The sequence below is a fragment of the Gymnoscopelus braueri genome (genome assembly GCF_963280865.1).
Source record: "Gymnoscopelus braueri genome assembly, chromosome: 3".
In the NCBI taxonomy this organism is placed as follows: domain Eukaryota; kingdom Metazoa; phylum Chordata; class Actinopteri; order Myctophiformes; family Myctophidae; genus Gymnoscopelus; species Gymnoscopelus braueri.
This window is the reverse complement of record NC_137612.1, coordinates 25431353-25458017: the sequence shown is the minus strand read 5'-3', so window position 1 is coordinate 25458017 and position 26665 is coordinate 25431353. Positions and strand designations below refer to the sequence as shown.

At 40.3% G+C, this 26665-nt stretch overlaps 1 protein-coding gene across 1 annotated transcript in view; it reads left to right on the top strand.

Moving 5' to 3' along the window:
* Nucleotides 1–8149: 8149 nt before the first annotated feature.
* Nucleotides 8150–26665, top strand: part of igsf21a (immunoglobin superfamily, member 21a) — a 281998-nt gene continuing 263482 nt past the window's right edge. Inside the window, exon 1 of the mRNA XM_080424116.1 lies at nucleotides 8150–8500. Coding sequence (XP_080280242.1) covers nucleotides 8362–8500 — 139 coding nt within the window. The 5' untranslated portion in view covers nucleotides 8150–8361. The remainder of the gene's footprint in view (nucleotides 8501–26665) is intronic.

The following is a 26665-nucleotide window of genomic DNA, read 5'->3' as shown; positions in this document are numbered from 1 at the left end:
GGTTCAGCATCTTGCTCAAGGACACTTCGACACTAACTCTGGGGGAGCCCGGGCTCGAACTGGGAATCTTGCGGTTCCGATCCGGCCGCTCTACCGGCCACTCTACCCCTGAGCCACTGCCGCCCCATGTTGAATTTATTCAGGATTGACCTGTATTGGAGACAGGCTAGCATGTAGAATTCAGTTTGCAGTGGCACTTCATCTTATGGCTCTCTTCATGTACGGTACATGTATAATATTGCAGTGTTGGGTTACAGTACATTTACAAGTATAATGCAAATGTGCTGCAGCATGCAACACCAGGCCACCAGGAGGCCGACTTATGTAAAACACATATTTTTAGATTACTCCTTCCCATTTTATCTTTATACAAATCGGTACACATGATCTCTATAGTCATGTGATCAAGACAGATCTGTTTGATTTTTCATATTCCATCCTGATTAACATCTAAGATTAACATCTAAAGTTTGCAGTAGTGCCTTGTTTGGAACAAAATTACGCAAATCATGAACGCAGCGTCTGATTGCGGTGAAACTTTCGACGCACATTCACACTATGTTGAAGAACAAATGCCACCCTTTTAACATTGGCCTGTTTTAGCGCCACCAGCAGGTCAAATTTAGCAAAACACATTTTTAGAACAAAATGCCTCAAATCATGAATGCAGTGTCCGATTGCTGTGCACGGCCTAGGAAGAAATGGCACCCTTTTCACATTTATTATAGTGCCACCAGGAGGCCAAAATAACCTACCTGACCTGGCGGAGACCTGTGCTCCGAGGAGCACTTTTTCTAGTATTTACTTTGATTTTACTTTGTATGGCCAAATAATAACTGGCTTGCTTTCCATAGTAGTATAACGGTAGCTCATTTTTAATGCTTGAGCTTTCAGGATACCATGCAAGGCACCAACCTACTCATCGGGAGCAATTAGGGGTTCAGCATCTTGCTCAAGGACACTTCGACACTAACTCTGGGGGAGCCCGGGCTCGAACTGGGAATCTTGCGGTTCCGATCCGGCCGCTCTACCGGCCACTCTACCCCTGAGCCACTGCCGCCCCATGTTGAATTTATTCAGGATTGACCTGTATTGGAGACAGGCTAGCATGTAGAATTCAGTTTGCAGTGGCACTTCATCTTATGGCTCTCTTCATGTACGGTACATGTATAATATTGCAGTGTTGGGTTACAGTACATTTACAAGTATAATGCAAATGTGCTGCAGCATGCAACATATCACTCTTTTCATGGTGGTATGAGAGGAAAGGCGCTTCAGGGAACAAGTTCAGCTGACTTGAATGCATTATTTTGTCTGTGTCCATTATGGTTCTGCATATAGCTACGAGGAAGAATTGTGATAACTCTGCGCTGTGAGCTTGTAGATCAGCTATTTTTGGCGCGCTATATAGGCACTCAACAATGTATAAATATTCCGGTCAGCCCTGGAAGCTTCTTGCCACTACATTACAAAGTCACCCCCAATCTCTGGTGACGGTTCAGAGACACTAGAGATTGTTTCCCACCGGCAGACTTCTGTTCTGAGCCGTCGTCCCCCATGCATATAGCCAATAGCCATGCAATCCTGCTTCTAACAGATATATGTGTTGTAATCACTTTGAAAATGAGCATTTGCAACATGTAAGAGCCTCAAAGCTTTAAGAATGGAGAAATAACACGGCATATATACTACCCCATTAAAATACCTTCTGCTTCTTCTTAGACCAGCCAAAATAGCAAACACAAATACATCATGTATAATTTTGTGTTTCATAGTTTATCTTTAAAGGGTATACCATAACATATTCTAATTACATTCTATGCTCATCACACAACTCATAATATGTTAAGTAATGAGCAATCATCATCCATAACAGCTACATTACACATATCGTTGTTGTCGGGCAGAAACCTCTTATCTCCATATATTAACTTTTTATGTTTTTTCGATGCTTCGTCATACCATAGTGTCACAGAAAAGTAGCAAAAATTGCAGATCTACAAGCTCGAAATGAGTCTTGTTGAGATGGATTTTGAACTTTTAGATCTGCTATTTTGTTTCAATAGGAATCCTGAAAAGTAACATAACCCGACAGCAACAATAAGTAATATGATTGCATAATGGGTTCCGAAAATTGTAGGCTCTCCGACGTAGGTTGACTACTTTATATGCATGTATGCTTTCATGACAAAAGTACCCCTGTGACCTGAGTAGAAATTAGCATTAGTGACAGGTGTGATACATTTTATGTACATCCCCTTTCCTTGGTGCCAAGTCAAATTACAAAGTACAGAAATACAAATAAAAAAGAAGGCTTGCAATTCTTGTTGAATACTCCTGAGAAATTATATTAACATGTCGATCCTTCTCGGATCTTTGTCAGGTTAAAAAGAGGTCAGAGAAATAGAAGATCAACTGGGAGAAGCTTGCAATAAAACAACTAAAGCTAGTGAAAAGAAGGAATGGTAATCTCTGAAAACTGATTTAAAAGGTGGTTGTTGTTAATTATTGGGGAATTTGCCAATCGTTGTATAAGCCTACCTTGTGGGTGTGGAGAGAGTGGTTCTGGGATGCCAAAATGACGGTTGCACTTCCTGAAAGAAATCACTCCAGTAACCTTAACTTCCTCATCACTGTAACATCTAGATAGAGAAAATAATAATTACAGTCTCTATATTGGTAGAAATATTATAGAATATTGTTGAATAACAGAGCATCTTAACCCCCCCTTAAGGCTACACTGTAAACTCGTTCTTTTGAGACCTGCAAAGACAAACACAGAAGTCTATGGTAAATTACATTAAGCATGTAGACCAAATTATCATATAGAGCAAATAGTGTCCAGCCAACTTCAGGGGTCCCTAGGAGCGCCCAAAATATTTTAAACACTGAATTGGAGTTTATTTTCCTTATAAAATCTAAAATAAGTAAAAGGGGCTGCCCTTTGACTTATTCTTGAGTCTGCCCTTTAATTTAAGAATGGGATGTAATGTTTTAAGGTTATTCATGCTGGTAGAAAGTGTAAGTGTAAGCAATTATCTAATCAAACACATTTCACTCCTGATTTGAACCATAAAACATTGAGGGTCTTTTGATTTATGTAATTAAACTTCATATCAAACCTGAGCCACTGAGGCAGTTGCAATTGCAGTTAATGGGTGAATGGTTGATGACTGATTTATGTGGATCAAAGGACAAGAGTTTATATGAAGATCAATGTGACAGTAGACAGTAGTAGCAAATCTACTGACATGTTTTCAGAGACTTAAAAAAATTATACTGTGTTTTACTCTTAAATTCACAATAAATATTTATGTTGAGATCACATAGATGTCCCAAACAGTGACAGGTAAATGTAGAAACACCCGTTTACAAATCTTGTTATATTTCATCGATTTGATAACGCACCATAAAAGCTTAGACATCACTAAAGTTCAGCCTGCTTTATATTTAATGCACATCACTTGTACTGTGTCGTCCCCCGACCCCCCCCCCCCTTTATTGTAGCCCATTTTTTATTTTATTTTATGGTAGCATAGCAACAGCTGCTCATGGACTCTGGACAAACTTGTGCCTCTTGCAAAGACTCCAATTTAATGACAGCCAATGAAACTTTTTCAACCGATCAAAGAAAAAGCACATACTTATCCTCATAGTTACTATGACATCGTCACGCACCAAAGTTTAGGTTGTGAAGCCCTCATCAGGGTGTCACCTTTTCAATCATGAGCATGTGATTAACTTGAATGGACACAGCGCAAAGATTTCAAATCTACATAAAAAAGTAGTCGAACCCAGATTATAAAGGTACGCTCAGTAAAGCGCAAATCTCTGCCAGGGGGCATACTCTAATTACCTTTCTCCATCTTTACCTCTGACTTATGATAGCTCGGACAGAGTTGAATGTGCTCAGACATTAAAGGAGTAGTTCACCCAAAAACGGACTTATTTTCTATCAATTACACCTTGAATTCATGGATTTTTTTTTGTTTTTGTCGCATTCCAGAGCCAATAATTTGATGACCGGGTCATCTGTTAATAGGAGACTCAGTAAGAGAGGGTAGGGTGGGTGAGGCCATGCATATTGAAAGCTGACTTGAGTCTCCTATGCCGGAGTGCCAAATTATTGGCTGAGGAGTGTGACAAAAACAAAATAATATCCATGAATTCAAGGCTTCATGGGGTGTGTAATTGATAGAAAATAAGTATGTTTTTGGGTGAACTACTCCTTTAATCATTTGGGGGTTTTGATGTATTTTGTCATGGTTATAAAAAGTACATTTTGATGTTAATGTAACGGCCCAGGAGTGTTGTAATTGGTTAGTTGGCAGCAGGACATCCCATAGCCTGGAGTGACGAATGTGCTAAAACTGTAAAAAAAAAGAAGAAGAAAAAAAGACAGTTGTCGTTGAACAAATTGAAAAAATTAAGGTGCTTGGCATGCTGTAGCGTGCCCAATCAAATATGATACTGATTGGCCTCGCAATTAGCTATGGACTCTTTCTCTTTCTCTTTCTCTTTCTCTTTCTCTCTCTCGCTCTCTCTCGATCGAAGAGGTGAAGACATGATCTATAGTATAATAATAATGATACTTTAACTTTGCCAATGCAGTGTTGGAGCTTAACCTTGGAGGCTGGCTGGTTCCTGCTGAACAGTTGCATAGGCTACAGAACAGAACAGAACAAACTGTGCCCAAGGGCAGTTCTTTGTGATCCTTCCTTTCTAAACTTCTTCAAAATAGAATCATTTCTGCTTTCATCCTAAACTAAGTCTTTGTGCTGTATAAAGCCTTTAATATGAATACATAAAATAAGCCATATTATATAATATGTTCAAATAAACTAGCAAAAACATATATGTTTAAACTTTATTGGTAAAGTTAGATGATGGTGCAGGGTGTCAGATACAATGCTCTGATGAGCTTATTATATTATTTGGTTATATATTGTGTGTGTCTGTCTGTCTGCCTGTCTGCCTGCCTGCCTAATATGTGTGTGGTGATGTAGTTGCTTTGTGTCTAGTCTGTACATTTTTCAGAACTCTTTGAAACCTAAAATTGAAATAATTTCATCAAATTGTAATCTGTGAATGGTATTATGCGCATAGCCACACACTGACTTGAGGCAAAAAGTATGGATGCAGTAGTCAGCTACAGGAGAGCTGACAGGGCTATTTGAACCAAGATGAAGTCAGATTCGACTTATCTTCCTGTGTGTCAGTCTCACTAGTTCACGCCATCCCTCAGACCATAAATACTGGCTGAAAAACCATTTAAGGTGTTATTGATCTGCGTCCATGTTACTAGCAGCCCACAGGTAGTGAAGCAATTACACATGGAAACTGCATAATATGTGGCCTCCCAGAAGACAGAAGACGGCTCTTTGTTCATGGGTTAGGTGCCATATGGACAGGAACACGTTCAGGTCTGTTGCCTCAATAAATTGTTGTTGACACTGCCCTCTAGAGATATGTGATAGTGCATTAGTACTGCAGACCTTATCCAGCAAAGCATCCTCTCTTCTCCCATTTGCTCTGGTAGGAGGCTCCTCATCTCATCTCATCTCATCTCATGCACTGCAATTATGGCACATTCTCCCTTTTTCTTCTGCTGCTTTGTGCTGTAAGTAGCATCTTGTGTTTGTAATTGTTCCTGTGCAAGCCGCTGTGTTAACAACACTTGTGAAGTCTTCAGTCCACTCCAGAAACTACAGTGTCTACTGTCTACACTACAGTGTGCAGGTGTTGCTGGGTTACTGCTATAACATGCAGGTTCATAGGTGCTTTGCAGCCCAGAAAGATTGACTTGGCCTGGGTGCAAAACGGCATCTATTCAACCAAATTCATATTTTGAGAAAAATGGATTTGGCATGCAGGTGGCCGTCTTTCTGAATAACTTATTGCTCGGACTATGCAAAAGGCCCCCAGGGACTGCTTCCCAAAAGGCTCACAGCACCATGAACATCATTATAGACTAAAGGGGAAGAGCAAGACTTGGCTAACTTCACTGAGGTGATGCTAATTAAAATGAAATGCCCTGAGGCAAGTGTCTATGTTTTCTGGCGTCTAGACAGGAGTTTGGACATTGCTTATGCATCTTTTTTTCCTGTAGTTTTTTATTAATTTTTTAAAAACAACTACAGTTATCGGACCTGAATATCTGCTGTTTTTATTCCCCGTGCAGCACAAAATATTATATTTCACATATTATGTTCCAATATATTCACAAATAGTGACCAAACTATATATTTTTGGACCTTGGAAAAACATTGTCACTGTGGATACATTTTAGCCGTTCAAAATATATTTTCTCCCATATCCAGTAGGATTGTCTTATACTATATGTTCGCATTTTTGTGTGTTTTGAATTGTGAGACATATATACGTTTTATATAAGATCTCCATATGTCCAGTCCACATTTGTACTAGCTTATATAATCTTCAATAAACACTGTCATGAACTGACTCAAAATCATGACAAAGGTGGGAGACGACACGCAGGAGTAACTTAAAAAGTTATTTTATTTTAACCAAAAAAGACAGTATCATATTCAGTGGTATCATACAGGCATACATGCCATACTGTCAGTGCCGCTTTAGACTCCACGGGGGCCCTAAGCACAATACGGGACACATGCACGCGCGCGGCATGTTTCCCCCCCGCACGCGCGCGATTTTTTTTGGCGGTTCTGGGCGGATTGGGTCCGTTTTTTTCGCGGTTCTGGGCGGATTGGGTTCGTTTTTTTCACGGTTCTGGGTGGATTGGGTCCGTTTTTTTTTTTTTTTTTTTTTTTTTTCGGTGGGTAGGGGCCCTGCGTGGGGCGGGGCCCTACGCAGCCTGCGTAGTGTGCGTGTAGGGAGAAGCGGCCCTGCATACTGTGAAAGTGTATAGTGTATGTGCAAGTGCAAAAACCAAGCAAAAAGCAGCCAAACAAACAAACACTGTTGCCTGGTAGGAGAGAGAAAGAGAGAGAATGGCTTTAGCCTGCATAAATACTCCAGGGACGAGTGGAGTCAGGTGTGCCTCACTCATCCCATAGACACACCTCTGGCAGGCTGGCCCTCTCCTCCTACATTAGACAGGGAATAAACATTAGGAGCAGATACAAACCAAAGAAATGGAATGGAAGAAACAAATGACCACAAATGTAGTGAGGGGTTATCACTGTACATTGATAGTATCAACAACACTGGGCCATTATAATATCAGTTTATCAGTAAACAAATGTCAATGGTATGATTAATCATATCTGTGAAATCGTATGTTAACACTCTGACATTTACAGATGGGGGCCCTCTAATTTAAGATCCATCACATCAGGACCACAGCCGGGAATAGGCATAGAAATAATAGCATGCCTTATATTATAATTTTACAATAATAATTTCGCAACATAAAATAAATGTTGTTAATATATTTGCTACTGGTTAGAGATCAATGAATTTTCCTATATTGATTGAAATTACTTTGATGACTGTTGTTCTAAAGAATGTCCCCTGTAAGCCTAGGCCTACCCACTAAAAGCACCATATTGTAGGCTCACTGACACTGTGTAGAACTATAAAAGGGTTGCATGTTGACATGCTATATCCTACTACATGTTGTAGGCTGGTGCCTGGGGTACACACATCTTTTAAACACCCCCTTTCACAAGAAAAAAAAAAATCCGCGGCAATAAATCGCTTAATGGTCAGAATTAGAGGGGGTTGAATCAAGGCAGGGTAGGATTAAGGAAAATTGTGTGAAATAAAGAGCGGAGTGATCAGGAAAGACCGTGCGTGATTCTGGAGAGAGAGAGAGAGAGAGAGAGAGAGAGAGAGAGAGAGAGAGAGAGAGAGAGAGAGAGAGAGAGAGAGAGAGAGAGAGAGAGAGAGAGAGAGAGAGAGAGAGGAGAGAGAGAGAGAGAGAGAGAGAGAGAGAGGGAGAGAGAGAGAGAGAGAGAGAGAGAGAGAGAGAGAGAGAGAGAGAGAGAGAGAGAGAGAGAGAGAGAGAGAGAGAGAGAGAGAGAGAGAGAGAGAGAGAGAGAGAGAGAGAGAGAGAGAGAGAGAGAGAGAGAGAGAGAGAGAGAGAGAGAGAGAGAGAGAGAGAGAGAGAGAGAGAGAGAGAGAGATTCTTCCAAACCTATCCGTTTTTTTGCTTTCCAATTCTCGACCGCACGGCTGAGCGTATACGCTTCTGTTGTCTCTCTTCCGAGAGAATTATACAATTTCTAATTGCAGTGCAGTGTCTTTATTTATTCTGATCCTGGATTCCGTCGCGAATGCCACATGATTATTCACAGAGAACTTCTCGTATTTCTCACTTAATACTTGGAGCCGCATCATGAATAGTTTCGGGGCGCCTCTCTATCGCATACCTCTGGAATGGTGGGGATTACGCAGCCGAACGGAGGAGAGCATGTAAACGCAGATGGAGTTTGGGATTTATTGCGAAATAAGGGAAAGATGACCGTCTTCTCTTTGTGCTTGCTCCTGTGCGCAGATCTGCTGGATTTAGCCGTCGGTAAGTCACAGTACAGCCTTTGTAATACCTATACGTGCCCAATGATCAATCACCGTTTGGGAGTCAGAACCTCTCACATCATTCAATGCGCAAGGGTCTCTTGACGCGTTTGGAAAGGAGTGAGTCACATTATTTTTAAGAGACGTAAAAATAGGCTACCGAACGGCTCGACATCATCAGCAACCCAGCTCAAAGGCGATCGGTGTCACATAATGCCTCTCACGCCAACTTTAACTCATGCCGATGAAGTCGTATAGAAGAGCGCGATCGATGAACGATAAACGACTCGCCTGTTGTTACATTCATGTTGCGTGACACGACTCGGGGTGTGGACGTTGTGTGAATCAAATATGATTTCATTCTACATGATATGTAGCCCAGGCTGTGGCAGGTGTGATGATGGCCAGCATGCATGACTGCACGCGCACTTCTAACACGACACGACCAAACTATACATGGTTGCAGGCAGCGCACTTTGTCATGGACAATGCAATATGGCTTTTAGTTTGGAGGGAACTCGTCAAAAAATCATCAAGATTTGGCTCTTGGCGACAAGTTTCATATTTTTGGTATGGTGTTTAGGTATGGGCATAAGGTTTTCAAAAACAATCACAAACGAGTTGGGCTCGCCCCCTAGTGGTCGGTTTGCTATAACTCCAATATTAGATAGCTATAGACATGGTCGAAACCCCAAATAATGTATAGAACATATTTTTCAATGGATTCTGTTACTATTGGGCATGCTAAAAAGCATACTAAAATTCTAGGGAAATCTAACACAATCTTTATGATTTTGGACATATTCCCTCCTAGGCATACCAAAGTAGGCTACTTTGGTATGCACTATGCCATCTTAAATTTGACAATAAATAATTAACTGATGGTAATTTTACTCTTTCAGTCATTCCTTGAGCCTTAAAACCTAGTGTTAGACACAAAAACATGAGATTTTAAGCTCCCGCCATCACGGACCGCCATCTTGAAAACGATGCCTTTCCAGAAGTCAGATTTTCCTAACTGCCCAATAGTAACAGAATCCATTGAAAAATATTTTCTGTCAATTATTTGGGGTTTCAACCATATAGATTATTTGTTTACCAACATTGAGACTGGAGACTTATAGAGCGTGCCAAAAATCCTGAAGGGGGCGTCAACAAGTGTCTTTTGGTAGCGGCGGACATCTTTGAGGGGTATAAACCAGGTTGACTTAACATTGCCCAAAACAAACATGTCTGCGCTACTATGCCACGCACCCCTGCCCCCCCCCCCCCCCCGTGGTGACGACACGTTGGCACGCTCTATAGCCATTTTAAGCTCCCGGCTGCCATCGCGGACGCCATCTTGAAAAAATCATGCCTTTCCATGATTTTTTTGCATGCTTTTTAGCATACCCAATAGTAACAGCATCCATTGAAAATTATTTTCTTTAAAATATTTGGGGTTTCGACCATACCTATACCTATCTAATATTGGGGTTATTGCAAACAGACCACTAGGGGGCGAGCCCAACTCGTTTGTGATAGTTTTTGAAAACCTTATGCCCATACCTCTACACCATACCAAAAATCTGAAACTTGTCACCAAGAGACAAATCTTTACGAGTTCCCTCCCAGCTATTTGAAGAAATAGCAAATATAGTGTAATATGTTATCTAGAGCTGTATTTGTGACACATCTGCTGAAGCTGTTGGTCTAAAAATGAAATACAGGTGGATCTATAGTGTCTTTAAAGCAGCTTTCAGCCCGGTCTGTCAATTAGACTGTCTGCTGGTATCCTCGTCTTGTTTTTTCCTGCTCCGTCGAAATGTTCAGATGTTCAGCTGTGTACGTCATTAATATGACACTAATAATTTATTCATACATTTGGAGATTATGTGTCTGGGTTCTAAGTAATTAGGCTGCTAAGTACGTGCTGTATTGATGTTCTCTGTGTGTGTGTGTGTGTGTGTGTGTGTGTGTGTGTGCGTGCGTGCGTGCGGGCGTAGGCTATTTGATATTAAAAACAACAAACAAAACCAAACATGATCTACAGTGATGACTTGTGGTTGTGGGCACCAATTAGCCTACATGAACTTGATCATAATCAACATCCTGCAGACTTCAATTATGGTTGCTTGTGTCATTGTAGGCTATCATATCAGTATAATATTATGTATTTACAGTAGACTATCAACTATCTAAACGTGCTGTGGTCATCAAGAACATGTTAATACATCATACATGCCTTAAAGATCTACTGTAGCCCATTATAGCGCATAAGAGCATGACATTATGTAGGCTGCAAGGCAAACACTTGATTCCCTGATGTTTTGTTCAGAGAAAAGTCATTACAAATTGTCTGATATTGGCCAGTGGTTATCAAACCTTTTCATGTCAAGGAATAGGTATTTGGCCGCAGACCCCCGTCTGAAAATATTGTGCCAGGGATCTCCCCTGCATGCAGTATTTATATTGTTAAAATGTTTCAAGAATATTCAAAAATGTTCATTGTTCACCCTTTTAATGTTTGCTTTTCATTTTTTGAAAATAGCAGGTCTACAAGCTAGCTCACAACGTGTTGCATTGGGTTGTGAGCTTGTAGATCTGCTATTTTCAAATAGCGATGTGTATAGGTTTTATGGTATAATCTTTGCCCTTGACGGCAATTACAAAGGTGACTCCTCACTGTTTTGTGGATCCCCATTGACTAATATGCTAAATTTGTAAGTGATGTTATTAAATAGGTCTATCAAGCGGTAGGGCAGTCTAGCTCAGACAATGAAGGCTTGCCCACTGTGGGCAGATCATACAAGCTCAGTGAAATTATCGCCTTTTTTCTCAATAAACAACACTCTTAGTGTTTGACCTCACCGTGATGTATGGCATCACAGTTATTGCTATGACCTTGCTATGACTTGCTACAGTTCAGGGTGTAAGCTTAAAAAACAGCACATATAGAGATAGGTCATTATGGTGTGCCTGGATTGTCTTTGACTTAAAATCATTCAGACCACCATTGGGTTGTTTCCGAGAGCTGACATTGTATGCTCACTCCTGTTTGCAGTGCACAACACACTTTTGGTACACCTTAAGGCTTAGGTATTCACCAGCATATCCGTTTAATGCAAGACAATTTGTTTTAAGAAGCTTCCTATCAAAGTTATGCTTGCTTCTCCCCTTCATCATTATATATATAACATAGAAGCTTACTACGTTTTGAATTTATCATGTTTTTTAATAAATCAAAATGCCATTGTCTCATTGTACAGTACCTGTAAGTTGTGTGACTCTATTGGCTTCCAAAGACAAACATCTGTGTCAAGCATGTCACATTTATGTGATACGACAACACAGCAGACCATGAAATATATAGATTTTCTACCTTGAAGAGTTTCGTGACAAAATGTTCATTCCTTCATTCCTTCATGCCTTCCTTTATTTATTTAATGGGGGGATAAAACTAGTTTAAATAAAACAAAAAACAACACTTGCCTCACTCAATATTTCTTAATCATGGATTTTAACAACTATGGTACTTTCTGTTTGAGCAACCTCTTAAAATGCATATTTTTTTCTTTTTGTTGTGGTGATTACCCAATTTTACAACAGAAAGCCTCTAACTTTATCTTTGTTGTGAATTTGATCACTATGCCCTGTCACAATTGGCCAGATGCCTGTGCCTTTATTTATTTAATTCTGCTTCATGCAGCCTCATCCACAACCTTTCTTCCACTGGTGATGTTGAACACTTAAACATGGTTATGCAAGCCCATAAATGTGTTCAGCTATTCAAATTCTTCCACTTCTCTTTCAAAGATTTTACTGTTGTTCAGCTGAAGTCACCTTGAGAATCTTGAGCTCAGTAGTAGCAGCAGTAGTAGTAGTAGCAGCCGCCATGTAAAGTATATAGCCTACGAACGGAGTTGTTTTTTTCCCACTCTTTTTGGAGTGGAATTTTCTTGTGTGATTCTGAGGAAGACTTTATTGTGTGCATGTGCATACATATGCAGATGTATGTACATTGCAGTCTGTCTTGAGCGACAGGGACATTGAGAGAGTGTGATGGTGCATAGGATTTCCTTTCAGTGCAAAATATTCTGCTCATCTCAAAACCCATAAAATATTTCAGAGCGCAAACTCCTTTTGATGACGCATAGGAGGCATTGTCTAAGATATTTTTACCCTTGTTTTTGTCGGGGCAAGTTTGTTTTCTGTTTGCCAAAAGTTTAGGCAACACGCAACACACCCCAATGGGGATAGAACACTTACCCTGGTCAAAAGGTGCTATAAGAATCCATTTAGAAATATCTTGTTGTGCTGGTTTTTAAGCAGCATCCCTATTTTGGAAACAATGTCTGAAGGCCATTTTCTATTCCACATGAACTGATGTAACTTGCTCTTATGCTATTGAAGCAGGTTGATGGTGCACTATGTAGTCAAGGCAGGAATGAAAGCACCCTGAGGTTAGTTTGTTTTAAAAAATGGGCTGCTTCATGGTAAAGCTCTAGAAGATAAAAAGATAAAAGATATATCTTTTGTCCTACTGTGTTTCCCTGCAGGAAAATCTATAGTCAACGTGGTGGTCAGAGAGAGCGAGGTGTGGGACTGGGAATGTGGGTGGATGAGTGTGTAATCTTGGTCCCTCTCTGTTTTTGCCCTGCTAGCAGTGGGGCTCTAAGGATGGCCATGTCAGTCCATCCAACACTTAGGTCCCAAACAAGATAGATCCACCACTGTTTGATCAGCAAACACATGACATCTGACCCTTCCTACCCTATGACACCCTGGCCAACGCTCCAAGCGAAATACTGTAAACTCTTCTCCCTCATAGCTCCCAAAAGCTGTTGAAAGACTGCCTGATACTTAATGACCGAGGCAGATTGCTCTGAAACCTGCTGAGCGCATTCATTTCCCCTGATGGATGAAGCCTACTGAATTTGTTGACCCCATTGTCCTTTCCTCTATCACCACTTTTAGGTCAAAATATAAATTTAGCACACAACATAATCAAAAGCTCATTTGGCAGATTGCCATGACAGTACGTCCAACACATAAAGGTATCAAACAGGATATCTCCAAAATGCATTAAAATACACATTGCACAATTGATGATGCCACTTAGGTTGCTATTATAGGCTAACCTATAGGCTGAATACAGGTGAGTATTGTGCAGTGAATATAAATCTGCAATTATAAACAATGTAATTACAAATGTTAACAATAGGCTTATGTAGTATTATTGCGTCATATACCAACACAGTGACAGTCTGATATGTTGACAAGAATTAATATGTAAACAAACTGAAATTAATAGTTGCCTCCTCCAGGGCCTTGTATTAGAGAGATGCGTCACCTCGGGGGCAGAAAATAGCACCGGTCACGTTGTTCATGTAAACTCGAAATAGTGACAAATGCTCATGGACTCCAATGCATTCCGTAAACTTCCGGTTCAGGGCTTTGTCACTATTCACCAATAGAAGGCTCTGTAGAAGACTGGCCAGATGAAGTGAACGGAGGTGACGCAACTCTCCTTTTATGGCTCTGGTTACCTCTAACCATAGTGCAGTGATGCTTTTTTTCCTTGGAAAAGTCAGGGTTAATCACTGTATCCAACTTTGAAACTCAGGTGAGAGTTTGGTCCAAATGTAATTCATGAATACAATGACACATTACGTTTGTAGGAATTTCTCTGTCACAGACTCACGGTAGTTGGACATTTTTGCTAAGCCTTCCGTCTGTTTTGTTTTTGTACCTCAATTGACTCTAGGGCGTTTATCTGCCTATTTTTATTTGTTTGGAGAGGTTCTCCTGAGCACCAGCGGCTTGGACCACACCACTCCAGCCCTGGAGTGGTTAGTTGAAGTGTTTATGCTTAAAGTCATTTAGTGAGCTACACAGTAGGACAGTTTCTTTTTTCCAACAAAGCTAGTTGTTAATGTATCTTAACCACAATAACCCTAGTAGAGTCCCTAATCTGGGGTGGACATTTGGCGAAAATTGCAGATCTGCAAGCTCTCAACCATCGCAATGTGATACGTTGTGAGTTTGTACATTGGCTAGTTTCAGTGAAGATATTTGGTTTAGAGGGAACAAAGGATGGCGATTTTATTTTGGTAAAATATTTCCATTATCTTTACTATTTGCCTTATTTGTTTTGGGAAAGTCAACATTTGAGAAATGTCCCCTTCCCCTCAAAACCCCATACAGTTAGTATTAAGGATAATTCCTTTTAACAGGTCGTTCATGAAAGTCCTTGCGGTCTTGTTTCCAATGAGAACCTGTGAGCAATTAGGGGTTAAGAGTCTTGCTCAGGGACAAATTTCATTTCATCGACACATATGCTGACCTGGCCTGGAATCGAACCTGGGGCAACCAGGGCCTCTGGCTCCCTAGGCGGACTCACTAACCACTCAGCTATGGCCGCCCCCTAGTATTAGTATATTCTGTACTGTAACTTAATTAGAGTGTGCTGAAATATTTTAAATATTTTTAAATATATATATTTTGTAGTGACAGTCAGTGGTGGACAAAGTACTCAACCCCAGTACTTGAGTCAAAGTAACTATGGAGACTCTATTACTCAACTACAAGTGAATGTAGCTCCATCAATTTTGTACTTGAGTTAAAGTACCGGGGTATTTGCTTTTTATGCTTAAGTATTCAAAAGTACCAATTACTTTTATTTTTAATGTCAATGCATCGTTGTATTAAAATGGAGACTATAAAAATAAATATATCAATAATAGCAAAAATAGCTTCACAACACATCATGACACATTATGAGCTTGTAGATACCGGTAGCTATTTTCACTATGGCTTAAGTGGTTAATTCATAATGTACATTTTCCCTTACTAGAAAATAGTGGAGTCAAAAGTACAATATCTCTCTTTGAAATGTGGTGGAGTGAAAGTCATCCAAGTATAAAAAAAATACACACATTCAAGTTACAGATACAAAAAAAATGTTCTTCAGTACAGTACTCAAGTAGCCTAAATGTACCTCGTTACTGTCCATCACTGGTGACGGTTTGTGTATGCCCAAAAATATATACAGTATATTAAATAAAAATGGCATACACAAATGGATCTGGCTCAGATTATTTATGGCTAGAAAGATGTATATTTCCTTTAGGAATTTTGGATGCACTCTACAAATACGGTGAAAAGTTTCACCTACAGTAGCGTAAAATGAAATGAGCTGTAATCCTTTATCTCGTCTCCCTTTCACTCGATCCTGTGTGCAAGCCTCGGAGTGTCTTAACGCAACAAAATTGGATATATCCTGCAGAATCATCTTTTTTGTTTACTTTTACTTCTTGATGGAATCTTTGACACAAGTCAATTATGCATTGAACATGTATATGCACGTATATGGATTTGCTGTTGTACTCTCAGTGGATTAAGCAAAAGTTGTTTTATTACACTGTACTGTATACAGCAGGGCTACTCAACTTAAGATGGCTCAGGGGCCACTCAGCAAAATACCAAAAGTCCAAGCTAAAAATGACGGTCCTATTTTGGATTTTTCGATTTTTTAACACACACTACGCATTGTTATTGTTATAAGAAAATGTACATTTTGACATCATATTCTTTTCACTGTACCTGTTTATTTTGTGTGTATGTCCAATGGCATCAGTTCAGCAAAAGCTAAGGTATGGCAAGGTTAGGGTTGCCAACTCCCAGAGATTGAAATAAGGGACACCTACCCTGGGCGCGCGGCAAAGCCGCGCGGCCGAAAAAAAATGGGGGTCAAACCCCCCAAAAAACCCGAAATGCATAGAAAACTATGCATTATACCTGTAACAATTGATGTTTGTTTTTGAAAAAAAATTTAGCAACCCATATATTTGAACGGAAATGTATATTTTTATCCTGTGCTTAAAAAATAAAAAAATATAAAAAATGTAAAAAAAAAAATTGACCATGAGGGGCCGCCAAGACGCTGAGTTGGGGCCGCATGCGGCCCGCGGGTTGAGTAGCGCTGGTATACAGTATGGATCCTTGCATACTGCATGTGCAAATACCAGCCACACTGTACTGTATGTTGAATTTTAAACAGATAGAAGTGGGATCACAGTTTTGATTTGGATCAGAAAATGGGAAATGCTGACGATTTGCTGCCAGTAGAATCTGATCTGTAACATCTCTCCATTACAGCAGTGATAAGTGAAATCAGTGTTCATGGACTAATGTACATAGCAAAAGGTCACCGGGGATACTGAACATTAAGCACTATTCTACATATTCAAATAGCTATCAAAGGCATTGTGCCTGTAACAGCGTTCTTGTGAAGTAGAGTAGTACAGAAAATGGAAGTTGCACAGAAACGGATCAGTGACATTGTAGCCCATAAGTGGTCCAGTATAATTTATCTGCCCTTCAAACATAACAGATAAGTGTAGCGGGCCTGTAATGTATAGGCTTCCACTCTACTTTCAAGATGAATCAGCATTTAAGCAGCTCTGACAATATTAATTGATATAACTAGACCAGTGCCCGGCCTAGTCAGGAACGATGACGTCGGGAACGATCCATGTTGTTAATGCATTCCCCACCCCGTTATGCAATACCTGTTGTACCCGCTGTATCCATTATCAGAGTACCTGTTGTACCCTGTCTGTCCCTTTTATTTGCATAATGGCTACTGCACTAAGTGTCGGTGAAGATACACATGACGAGTTTGAGGTCGATCGGTTGCACGGTTCTCGAGAGACGCGGGGGAAAGATGGACTTGCACGCACACACGCACGCACACAGAGATCTCATCTCCATAAATACCCATGGGCATTCCCATATATGGGCATATTGGTCGGATCTGCGGTTCTGGACAACCGGATCTCCATATAGGCCTCCATATAGGCCATATCGGTATTGTTTGGATTGGGGGCTCTGGACAACTACCTATCCGACTGACTTGGGCACTGCAGACCCGAGGGTCCCTGGCGATACGCGCAGCGAGTTTGAAGTCGATCGGTTGGACGTTTTTCGAGATGCGTGAAGGACAGGTACACTCACATGCGCGCATGCATGCACATGCGCAGAGATTTCTTGAATTCATAGTAGGATTCTGTAATCAAAAAATGATTTGGTTGGTGTGAGTTTAGGGTTAGGGTTCGGCTTATTTATAATGGGGCCGGTTGGACCAATGGTACTTCGGAACAATGGATCATCGGACTACCGGCAACGGCATATGGAAACTTGAACACACTGATTGATGCACAAGCTAGATATTTTTTTCTTGTCTTCTATAAATAAGTTCCACAAACCCTGCATGTATATGTGTCTGTGTAGCATATGTCATATGCACGTCTCGAGAATCATTCAACCAGTGGCCTTCACATTTGCTGTGTGTATTGCTGAGCACCCTTGGAAGTGCAGTGTGAGTGTCCGTCAGATCGGCGGTTTTCCAGAACAGGTGTGCAGCTCGGTTACATACAGTCAATGCAAAGACGCAAATACACGTACATTTGTACAGGGCGAATGATGCAGCATGACGCAAATGACGGGTGTCGCATTTGAATGACGGCCATCAATGACGCTGGTACCGCACTAGTACCAGTAATGACAGATATAGCTTCTGGCAAAAAAGAGTGTGATACATCTGATGCTTTCCTGCACACTGCACTAGTCTGCAACCAACGTAGACGGTGCTTGACTCACAGGAAGTAACAATAGATATAGTAGGAAAATGGAATTTGGTCATGCATGTCACCATCTACCTATCACCAATTGGGCTTTGGCTATACCCAAATCTAACGCAATCCCTCATTGATTTTGTTCTTCTTCAATAGACACTTTTCACAACCAACATTTTGATGTCGTAGATAGTTAACACAGCTGAAGGTAATAACATTAATTGTGGGTGTTTCATTTACTTTGTGCCAGCATGGACAAACCCTGCATAATTAACACATTGATTGCCAAGAACGATTTAACTCGTTTTTACTCGTTTTAAAATATATATTTTTAATTTGACCCAAAGACCAAGGAGATATGATTAGTCGAAGATCTAGACTCCTATCCACTTACTTGTTAACTTAAAACTTAAACATTTTGTATCTCAACTTTTTTTTTTTCAATGAAAAATCTGTGGCAATAAGCTGCAAAAAATCTGAAATAACTCTGGCAATCAATGATTAACTTAATGCTTAATTTCAGGGAGGCCACGAAGGCCATGGCCGGATGGCCCTCAGTTTGGCCTTGTGCCCCTCAATGGCATGCCCTGAGGCCACAGTGGCCTTAATGCCCCAGCTCACTGTACCACTTTCTCCTCTGCCTCTTTCTTGTCATGTAGACACCAGTGTCTTTTGTTGAGATTCTGAATTCTTAACTCTCATCTTTCCCCATCTTTAAACCAATCCAGTGACTTTGATTAGTGTAGGGCTGAGCATGGATCAGATTGTAAATACCATAATCTATTTATTTCACTGCCCGATAGTCTACGTACATTTTATTTGATGGCCTTCCTGCCCTGGCATTTGGCCTTTGTGCCCTCAAAAAATGGACAACACCAAAGGCCAAGTGGCCTTGCCCCTACAATTACGAAATTCCAGGCCTGCCATCAGCTGTGTTTACGCATCTGTGACACATCAAAATGTCTGCTGTGAGAAGGCTCGATTGTTGATCACACTTTGCAACTGTCGAAGAATCATCTATATGCTGGTTTGTGTTCCTCATGGTGTAATCTAATATGCTCCCATGGGCATGCAAATGGAGAGGCTTAGAATTAAAGTAGAGCTCTATGAAAGAGAAATGCTGGCATTTTTGATCTGTTGATCATCTCTATCATTTCTGTGCCTCACTTAGTCTCACTATCATTTACATACTGTACAGTAAGCCTCTGCAGCTGATTTGTGTTCACACTGTATGCAGATATCTCCGTGTTTATTTTGTACATAAGTACCGCAGATCAGATGATGTTTGCATTGAAATGTATTGGTGTCTGTAAACCTATTTCACAAGGCACATGACTTTCTATTGACTGATGTATAGTAAAAATAACTTCTCACTTAAATTACGCTGCCATACATTGGAACAATGTTATGTGATGGCTAATGGTCTATTAACTTTTTATTTTGCACAATTTATTTGCTCATTGGAACTGTCAATAAAGTGCATATAGTGTAAACTAGAACAACCCGCCAGGCCAGGTGGTAGAAGAATCTTTGCCAATCAGGATGAAATATGAAGAATCGGACGGGTCCGTCTTGATGACATGACTGTAGAGATAATGTGTACAGATTTACGTGAGATGTTTAGACAAAATCTGTAGGAGTAATATTAAAAAAAATGTTTAAAAAAAATCATCCTCCTGGTGGCACTATAATAGGCCAATGTGAAAAGGGTGGAATTTCTTCCTTGGCCTAGTGGGAATGTGCGGACACACGCACACACACACACATGGACGGATGGACGGACGGACGGACGGGCGGAGAGGGGCGAAAACATAGTCTCGGCCACACCTTCGACCTGGCGGAGACAATATTATGAACACAAAAATGGCTACAGCTCAGAAAAGTGAAAATGTCATTACCTTCCCTGAAGAATAGTCCCCATTACCTTTGCTTCTTTGAAAGCTAAGTGAGTGACCGTCAAGAGCTGTGATTACCTATTACAGCATAACCTGTGGCTATCCAGTGTACAGGTCACTGCGTACATGTCGTTACCATTGTTGCTCACTTTTCACATACATTGGAATTATCAACCCCATTTAATTTTATGAGGGGGAAAATTATCTTGGGGCATAATGGTGACCCAGAAATGACAGCTTTTGTTCAGAGGTTTCAGCCATGATTTCTTGTCCATGTACTGTAGTGTATATACTGCTACATAGGGGAATGAAACAGCTTTGACTGAAAAATCTAAATGACCTCCAAAGGAATTTGTGGAGTCATGTAGCACCTGGTAGCTTTGTGAATTTCTGAAGTTTTGATCTGACTATTAATGAGAAGAGTGTAGTCTAGGTGAGAAATGTTCCAGTCACAATTCTAAACACGTTTCCACACAGATTCGCAGGAAAAATCCTACTGTCTTTCAACAAAACAGTCCTGCTTTACTGTCAATAATTTGACACAACATATTGATGTTTCTGCTTCCATAGCAATTTAAACAGAGGCAGAGCAGTGGTCTGCTATCGAGAAATAACAGACCACATAATATTGTGATTGATCAATCAGAATCGAGCATTAAAAAAAAATCACTTTTATACTGCATGCTTGTGGAATGCTGCTAGTTTTGTATCATATTAGCGGGAATGTCTGAAGTACTAATCCAGGGCATATATGAAAAGGTGAACTGATATTTTCAACACCATGATTGCTGTTGGCCTAGCTATTTTAAAAACGGAATAGAATGTCTGACTAATGCATGTGTTTGTTTTTCTGTTAACCTTGAGGAAAAAAAGTTAACTGCCTTTCAGTGAGTCCAGAAACATGCATCCTGATGCTCAGGAATGTTTTGTATAATGGTATAAAATGGAATTATAACATGATAATAAAACATGGCATATCTGTTTGCCTGTCAGGTAAATGTGCAAACTCGAACCATCCCTTTGACATTTTGGGACCAGCTAGCGGTTCTTGGAAAGCCAGACATTGTAAAGCCATTAACATATTTTATTAACAGTAATGTTCACTATATTGGCTTTTCATCCAAGATGAGTTGCCTTGTAGCATCATAACCTCTGGGGAAGACCAGAGGGCTTATGTGTCTCACACTGCAAATTCATAATGCAACAGAATCTGCAGCCATTATGCCAAACTATCCTCCCCTGCTGCCATCACATTCGCCTCTTTGCATGGGAAGTGAGAAAGAAAATATCCTGGTTAGATGAACTTTGTCTGGCCTATGTGACAAGAAATACAGTTTGCCATCTCAGGCAATGGCGCTAGAAATGACGATGGCTGCTGTGATTAGCAGAGACAAGTAAATGCTTGGGGCAAAGGAGTTCAAACAGCACAGTGACTCCCCCCCCCCCCCTCTACCCGTAAGTCTTGCACTGTGCATGCGAGGGCTGACTTGCTGTTGTCTGTTGGCTTTGCGTGGGAGTTTGAAAGAACCAAGATTCCCTCAGCAGCTGGTGGTGCAGAGATAGGCAACAGAGTGGAGAAGCTTTGCTCCAAAGAGTCTCCCAAGATGGGCTAGTTTAAGCCATTAAAAACGGCAACGCATCTCTGTCATTTTAGATTTCTTTGGCTATTCAAAAATAGCAGATATACAAGCTCATAACGCGGCACCGAGTGCCACGTTATGAGCTTGTAGATCTGCTATTTTTGAAAAATCGTCTATTCTTTTTGCAAATCTTTGAATGTATATTTTTTCCAAGCGAACATTTTAACACAAATCTTTGCTTCTGATGATTCTACAAATGTCTTCTAAATCCTAAATCCTGTTGCGTTAATATCCGTGGTTGTCAAACTTTTTTCATGTCAAGGACCCCAAAAATTTATTTGGCCATGGACCCCCCATCTCAAAATATTTTGTTCCAAGGACCTTACAAAAGCAAAGATTTGAGTTAAAAATGTTCGCTTTAAAAAAAATATATATATTCAAAGATTTGTACACATTTCCAAGATTCCAATAGCAGATCTACAAGCTCGTAGCGCGGCACTCGGTGCCATGCTATGAGCTTGTATATCTGCTATTTTTGAATAGTCAAAGAAAAAAATTACACAGATTCTCTCCCCGGTCTAAATGGGTTAAGGAAGTGTAATGCTCCTTTCTCTGTGATCATCAAGTGAGTATACAGTATTGTTAAATGGTGTCAAATGTTCAGGACCAGCACATACACTTCTGCTGCTCTAGGCAAAAAAAACTGTTATGCTGCCCCTCTTATTTTCAATGTACTGTACCATAGCAGCAGCAACACACAAAGGCCAATATGCTATAAACATGAATCAAAAAGCAGCAACAACACACAAACCGCAACATAGCATACACATAATACAAATAGTCTAGTGAAATGCTAGGGTGCTCAAAGTGCCAGAAATATTAAAGTATGACGAAATATGTGGGCATTTTGCAGATTAATAACATACCAAACAGTTCTGTATAATAACTCTGGTTACCCTGGTTGGCTCACTATAAGACATTTTGCCTAGTTTATCAGCATTGTAAATGTTTCCTTCCCTCATGATATTACTGAAAACGCAATTCTATATCTTTATATCTATGTACATTTATTATCTCAACCTTTCTCCGTTAAGGACACAGATAGAGACCATTTTGAAGGGTTTCATCAGCAGTACTAGTGGGATATTTCCTCACTGCTTCTTGCAGCACATGGGAATTATTTGATTTAGATCATTGTGTTCAAACGTGGCTACTGAGTAGTAGTAATTTAGAACAATTGCTTTGCCACTGTGTCTCCACATTAGACTCCTTATTGTCTCCGCCAGGCCGAAAGGCATGGCGAGAGAGTATGTTTTGCACCCTGTCTGTCTGTCTGTCCGTCCGTCCGTTCGTCCGTGTGTGTGTGTGTGTCTGTGTGTGTGTGTGTCCGTCTGTGAACAGCTAATGTCCGACACCGTTGGCTTGATCGCAGCAAAACTGTGCACACACACTCCCTGGATGCTACTCAGTACTCAAACATCACGCAACATCACGGTACACAGTATCTCTATAGTCATTAAACAAAACCGGTATTTCAGATTCCATCCTGATTGGCTAAAAATGGCTTCCAAAGTTTGCTGGAGTGCTCCGTTTTGAACAAAATGCCTCAAATCATGATCACAGCATGCAATTTCCCTGAAATTCTGCACGCACATTCCCACTATGCCGAGGAAGAAATGCCACTTCAAAATGTTTAAATCAGCCTCATGGTGGCGCTATAACAGGCCGATTCGTGTTTTTACCTATAACTGCACCGATCTGTATACAACTTTGTATGCGCACTGCCTAGAGGCCAAGGAAAAACTTTTGCCCTGCATTTTTCACATCTGCCTTTTATAGCGCCACCAAGAGGCCGACTTATGTAAAACAAATTTTATATTACTCCTTCCCATTTTATCCAAATTTCAAAATCGGTACACATGATCTCTATAGTCATGTGATCAAGACGGATCTGTTTGATTTTTCATATTCCATCCTGATTGGCTAAGATTAACATCTAAAGTTTGCAGTAGTGCCTTGTTTGGAACAAAATGACGCAAAGCACGCAGCGTCTGATTGCGGTGAAACTTTCCACGCACATTCACACTATGTTGAGGAACAAATGCCACCCTTTTAACATTGGCCTGTTGTAGCGCCACCAGCAGGTCAAATTTAGCAAAACACATTTTTAGAACAAAATGCCTTAAATCATGAATGCAGTGTCCGATTGCCGTGCACGGCCTAGGAAGAAATGGCACCCTTTTCACATTGGCCTATTATAGTGCCACCAGGAGGCCAAAATAACCTACCTGACCTGGCGGAGACCTGTGCTCCAAGAAGCACTTTTTCTAGTTAGAGACTTGGGGAAGTGCTCACATACATATACTACATTACTTATCTCTACATGCATGGATAGCTATGCTATCTATGGATTCTCTTATTAAAGTTGTCTTGTTTTTGTTTTGTTTTTATTTTGCTCTACTTAGTTTAACATGTAAAACGTCTTTGAGTATTCAGAAAAGCGCTATATAAATCCCAGGTATTATTATTATGGTTCATCGTAGGTGGCGTAAGCTTATACTTTGCTCTTAAACAGTACTATTTGTATAAGCAGTGCTATTTCTATAGGCCTACATATAGTACTGCTTAAATATGCAGATGATTCAGTGAGTGAAATAGTTTTTGTGCCAGCATTTTTGTTATTTCCTGAAAGAGAGAGAAAAGAAAAAAGCGGAGGGAGAAAGAACAGGAGGAAAAATCTAAAAGCGAAATATATCTACATAATATGTAGATATATTTTGCATACACAAAGCATATCGAACCTAGCATCCTTATTGTTGGAGAAATATTCGTTGCAAAGCGCCACAAATTGACTTGTTGTGAGCTTGTAGATCGACAAAGGGATTTGCTGTAGAGGGGAAAAGAGCAGACCAAGTACAGAGCCAACTTAAGTTGATTAAGTATAGGGTGGTTTAAGTGGTGAAATGATACAAGGCCTGCTGTCCAATTGTGTTTCTTTGGCTAGACTGTGTATGTCTAGGTTAAGAAGGAACGTGAAAGAATCCAAATGAATTGCATTAGCATTGAAGTACATCTAATACGAGATGATCGGATGGGAGATTTATAGTCACACTCTGGTTTCTGTGAAGAGGAATTACATAAAGCCAAAAAGGGAAAATAACAGTGAAAAAAATGTTCTTAGTATCTGCCTCAATAAATTTTTTTTTTTCCTCTTTCGGCAAACATCTTGTGTTGAGTAACGGACCTCCTTGTTTAAATAGATGACAATTTTGATGCTTTTATCAACCTTTACAGACCAGAGGCTTCCATTGTATGAACTCCAGCATGCAATAATCATATGACATTAATATATTCAACTTCTCTGTCGTTGTTTTTAATTATTTTTTATCTCTGCTCTGATGTATTTTTCCTACTGTACACTGTCTCAGTATATAAAGCTCAAAGACTCCTGTAGCTTTTCCACATATCTAGGCTTTTGTCTTTATACTCCGGTCCCATGACAACAACCTCCACTATCTGGAAATAACTGCTTTAACCACAATATACATAATTGACCAGATTCCCAAGGGCTCTATTCTATGTTCCCTCCTGTTTTCGCTCTACATTAAATATCTTTAACAAAATATACAATCTGCAAGGCCGCTCTATGACACTTTGTGAGCTTGTAGATCAGCTATTTTGCTGAATGTTAGCCCCAGAATAGGGAATGCTAGCAGTGGTGTGTTCTATCGTGTTACACTATATACGTAGTATACCGTACACAGGAACATTTGAAAAGAATCATATACCGTCTACTAACCATTTCATTCAGTGGCCGCGCGCGAGCGTACAGTATGTATATTATTCTCTCCCACAGGGAATAATAATATTATTCCTTCCCACACGCACAACGTGGTATACCACCCTCCGAAAAAACCTAGAACACACCACTGGATGCGAGGGTTCAAGTGGTTAACTCAGAGCATCAGTTTCTCAAGTCCCCTGCTATTTAACCCATTAAGACCGGGAACGCATCTGTGTGTCATTTTTAGATTTCTTAGGCTATTCAAAAATAGCAGATCTACAATCTCATAGCGCGGCACCGAGTGCCGCACTATGAGCTTGTAGATCTGCTATTTTTTGAAAAATCGTGACAATTTGTGCAAATCTTTGAATATATATTAAAATTGTCTTTTGATGTTGATGTTGTCTTTTGATGTTGATATATCAGTGGTGCTCCAACTTTTCCATGTCAAGGACCCCTAAAATGATATGTATTTGGCCATCTCAAAATATGTTGTTCCAGGGACCCCCAGAAGCACAGATCGGAGTAAAAAAAAATAGCTTTAAAACGCATATATATATTCAAAGATTTGCCCAAATTTGCCCGAGATTTTTCAAAAAATAGCAGATCTACAAGCTCTAGAAATAAATCTAAAAATGATACACATGTGTTCCCGGTCTTAATGGGTTAAGTGCCATCTTCAAGGCAGTAAATGCACTATGGCAGGGTTTCATGAAAGTCCAGATTATGTACAAAAAAGGGGGAAGAGATGGGCAAGGCGAGAAAAAAAAGACAACAACCCACTAATCTGTACTTTGACGTCAGTCTAGATGGGCTGAAGCTGTGCAGATGGGAGCAAGGGAGGATTGTGTGGGTTACTGTATGCAATTCATGACAACAGATTATTTCCTTTTATGCATGCTGCCTTCCTCCCAATGAGCCACCGAGACACTTTCTTCCCCAGGGATAACGTTACTGCATTTCTGTAGGGAGAAAAAAGAAAACAGACATCAAGCCTCAGCACCCCGGAGCAGGTCTAATTGTCAATTCACAGTCTGTCGTACGACAATGTTGCTTGTCAAAAATAGCAGATCTACAAGCTCACAATGTGTCCCGCTGCAACACGTTGTGAGCGTGTAGATTGGCTATTTCCGGTGCGATACTGGCGTATGATGAAGTATACCTCAGGCTTTAGTCAGGTTTCAGTGAATGGGTCCTCCTATGGAACGACTCATCTCCACAACATCTGTCATTTGTGATAACATTTATCTTTGATCCACTATAGGACTTGTCATGCAAGTGCAGTGAGTT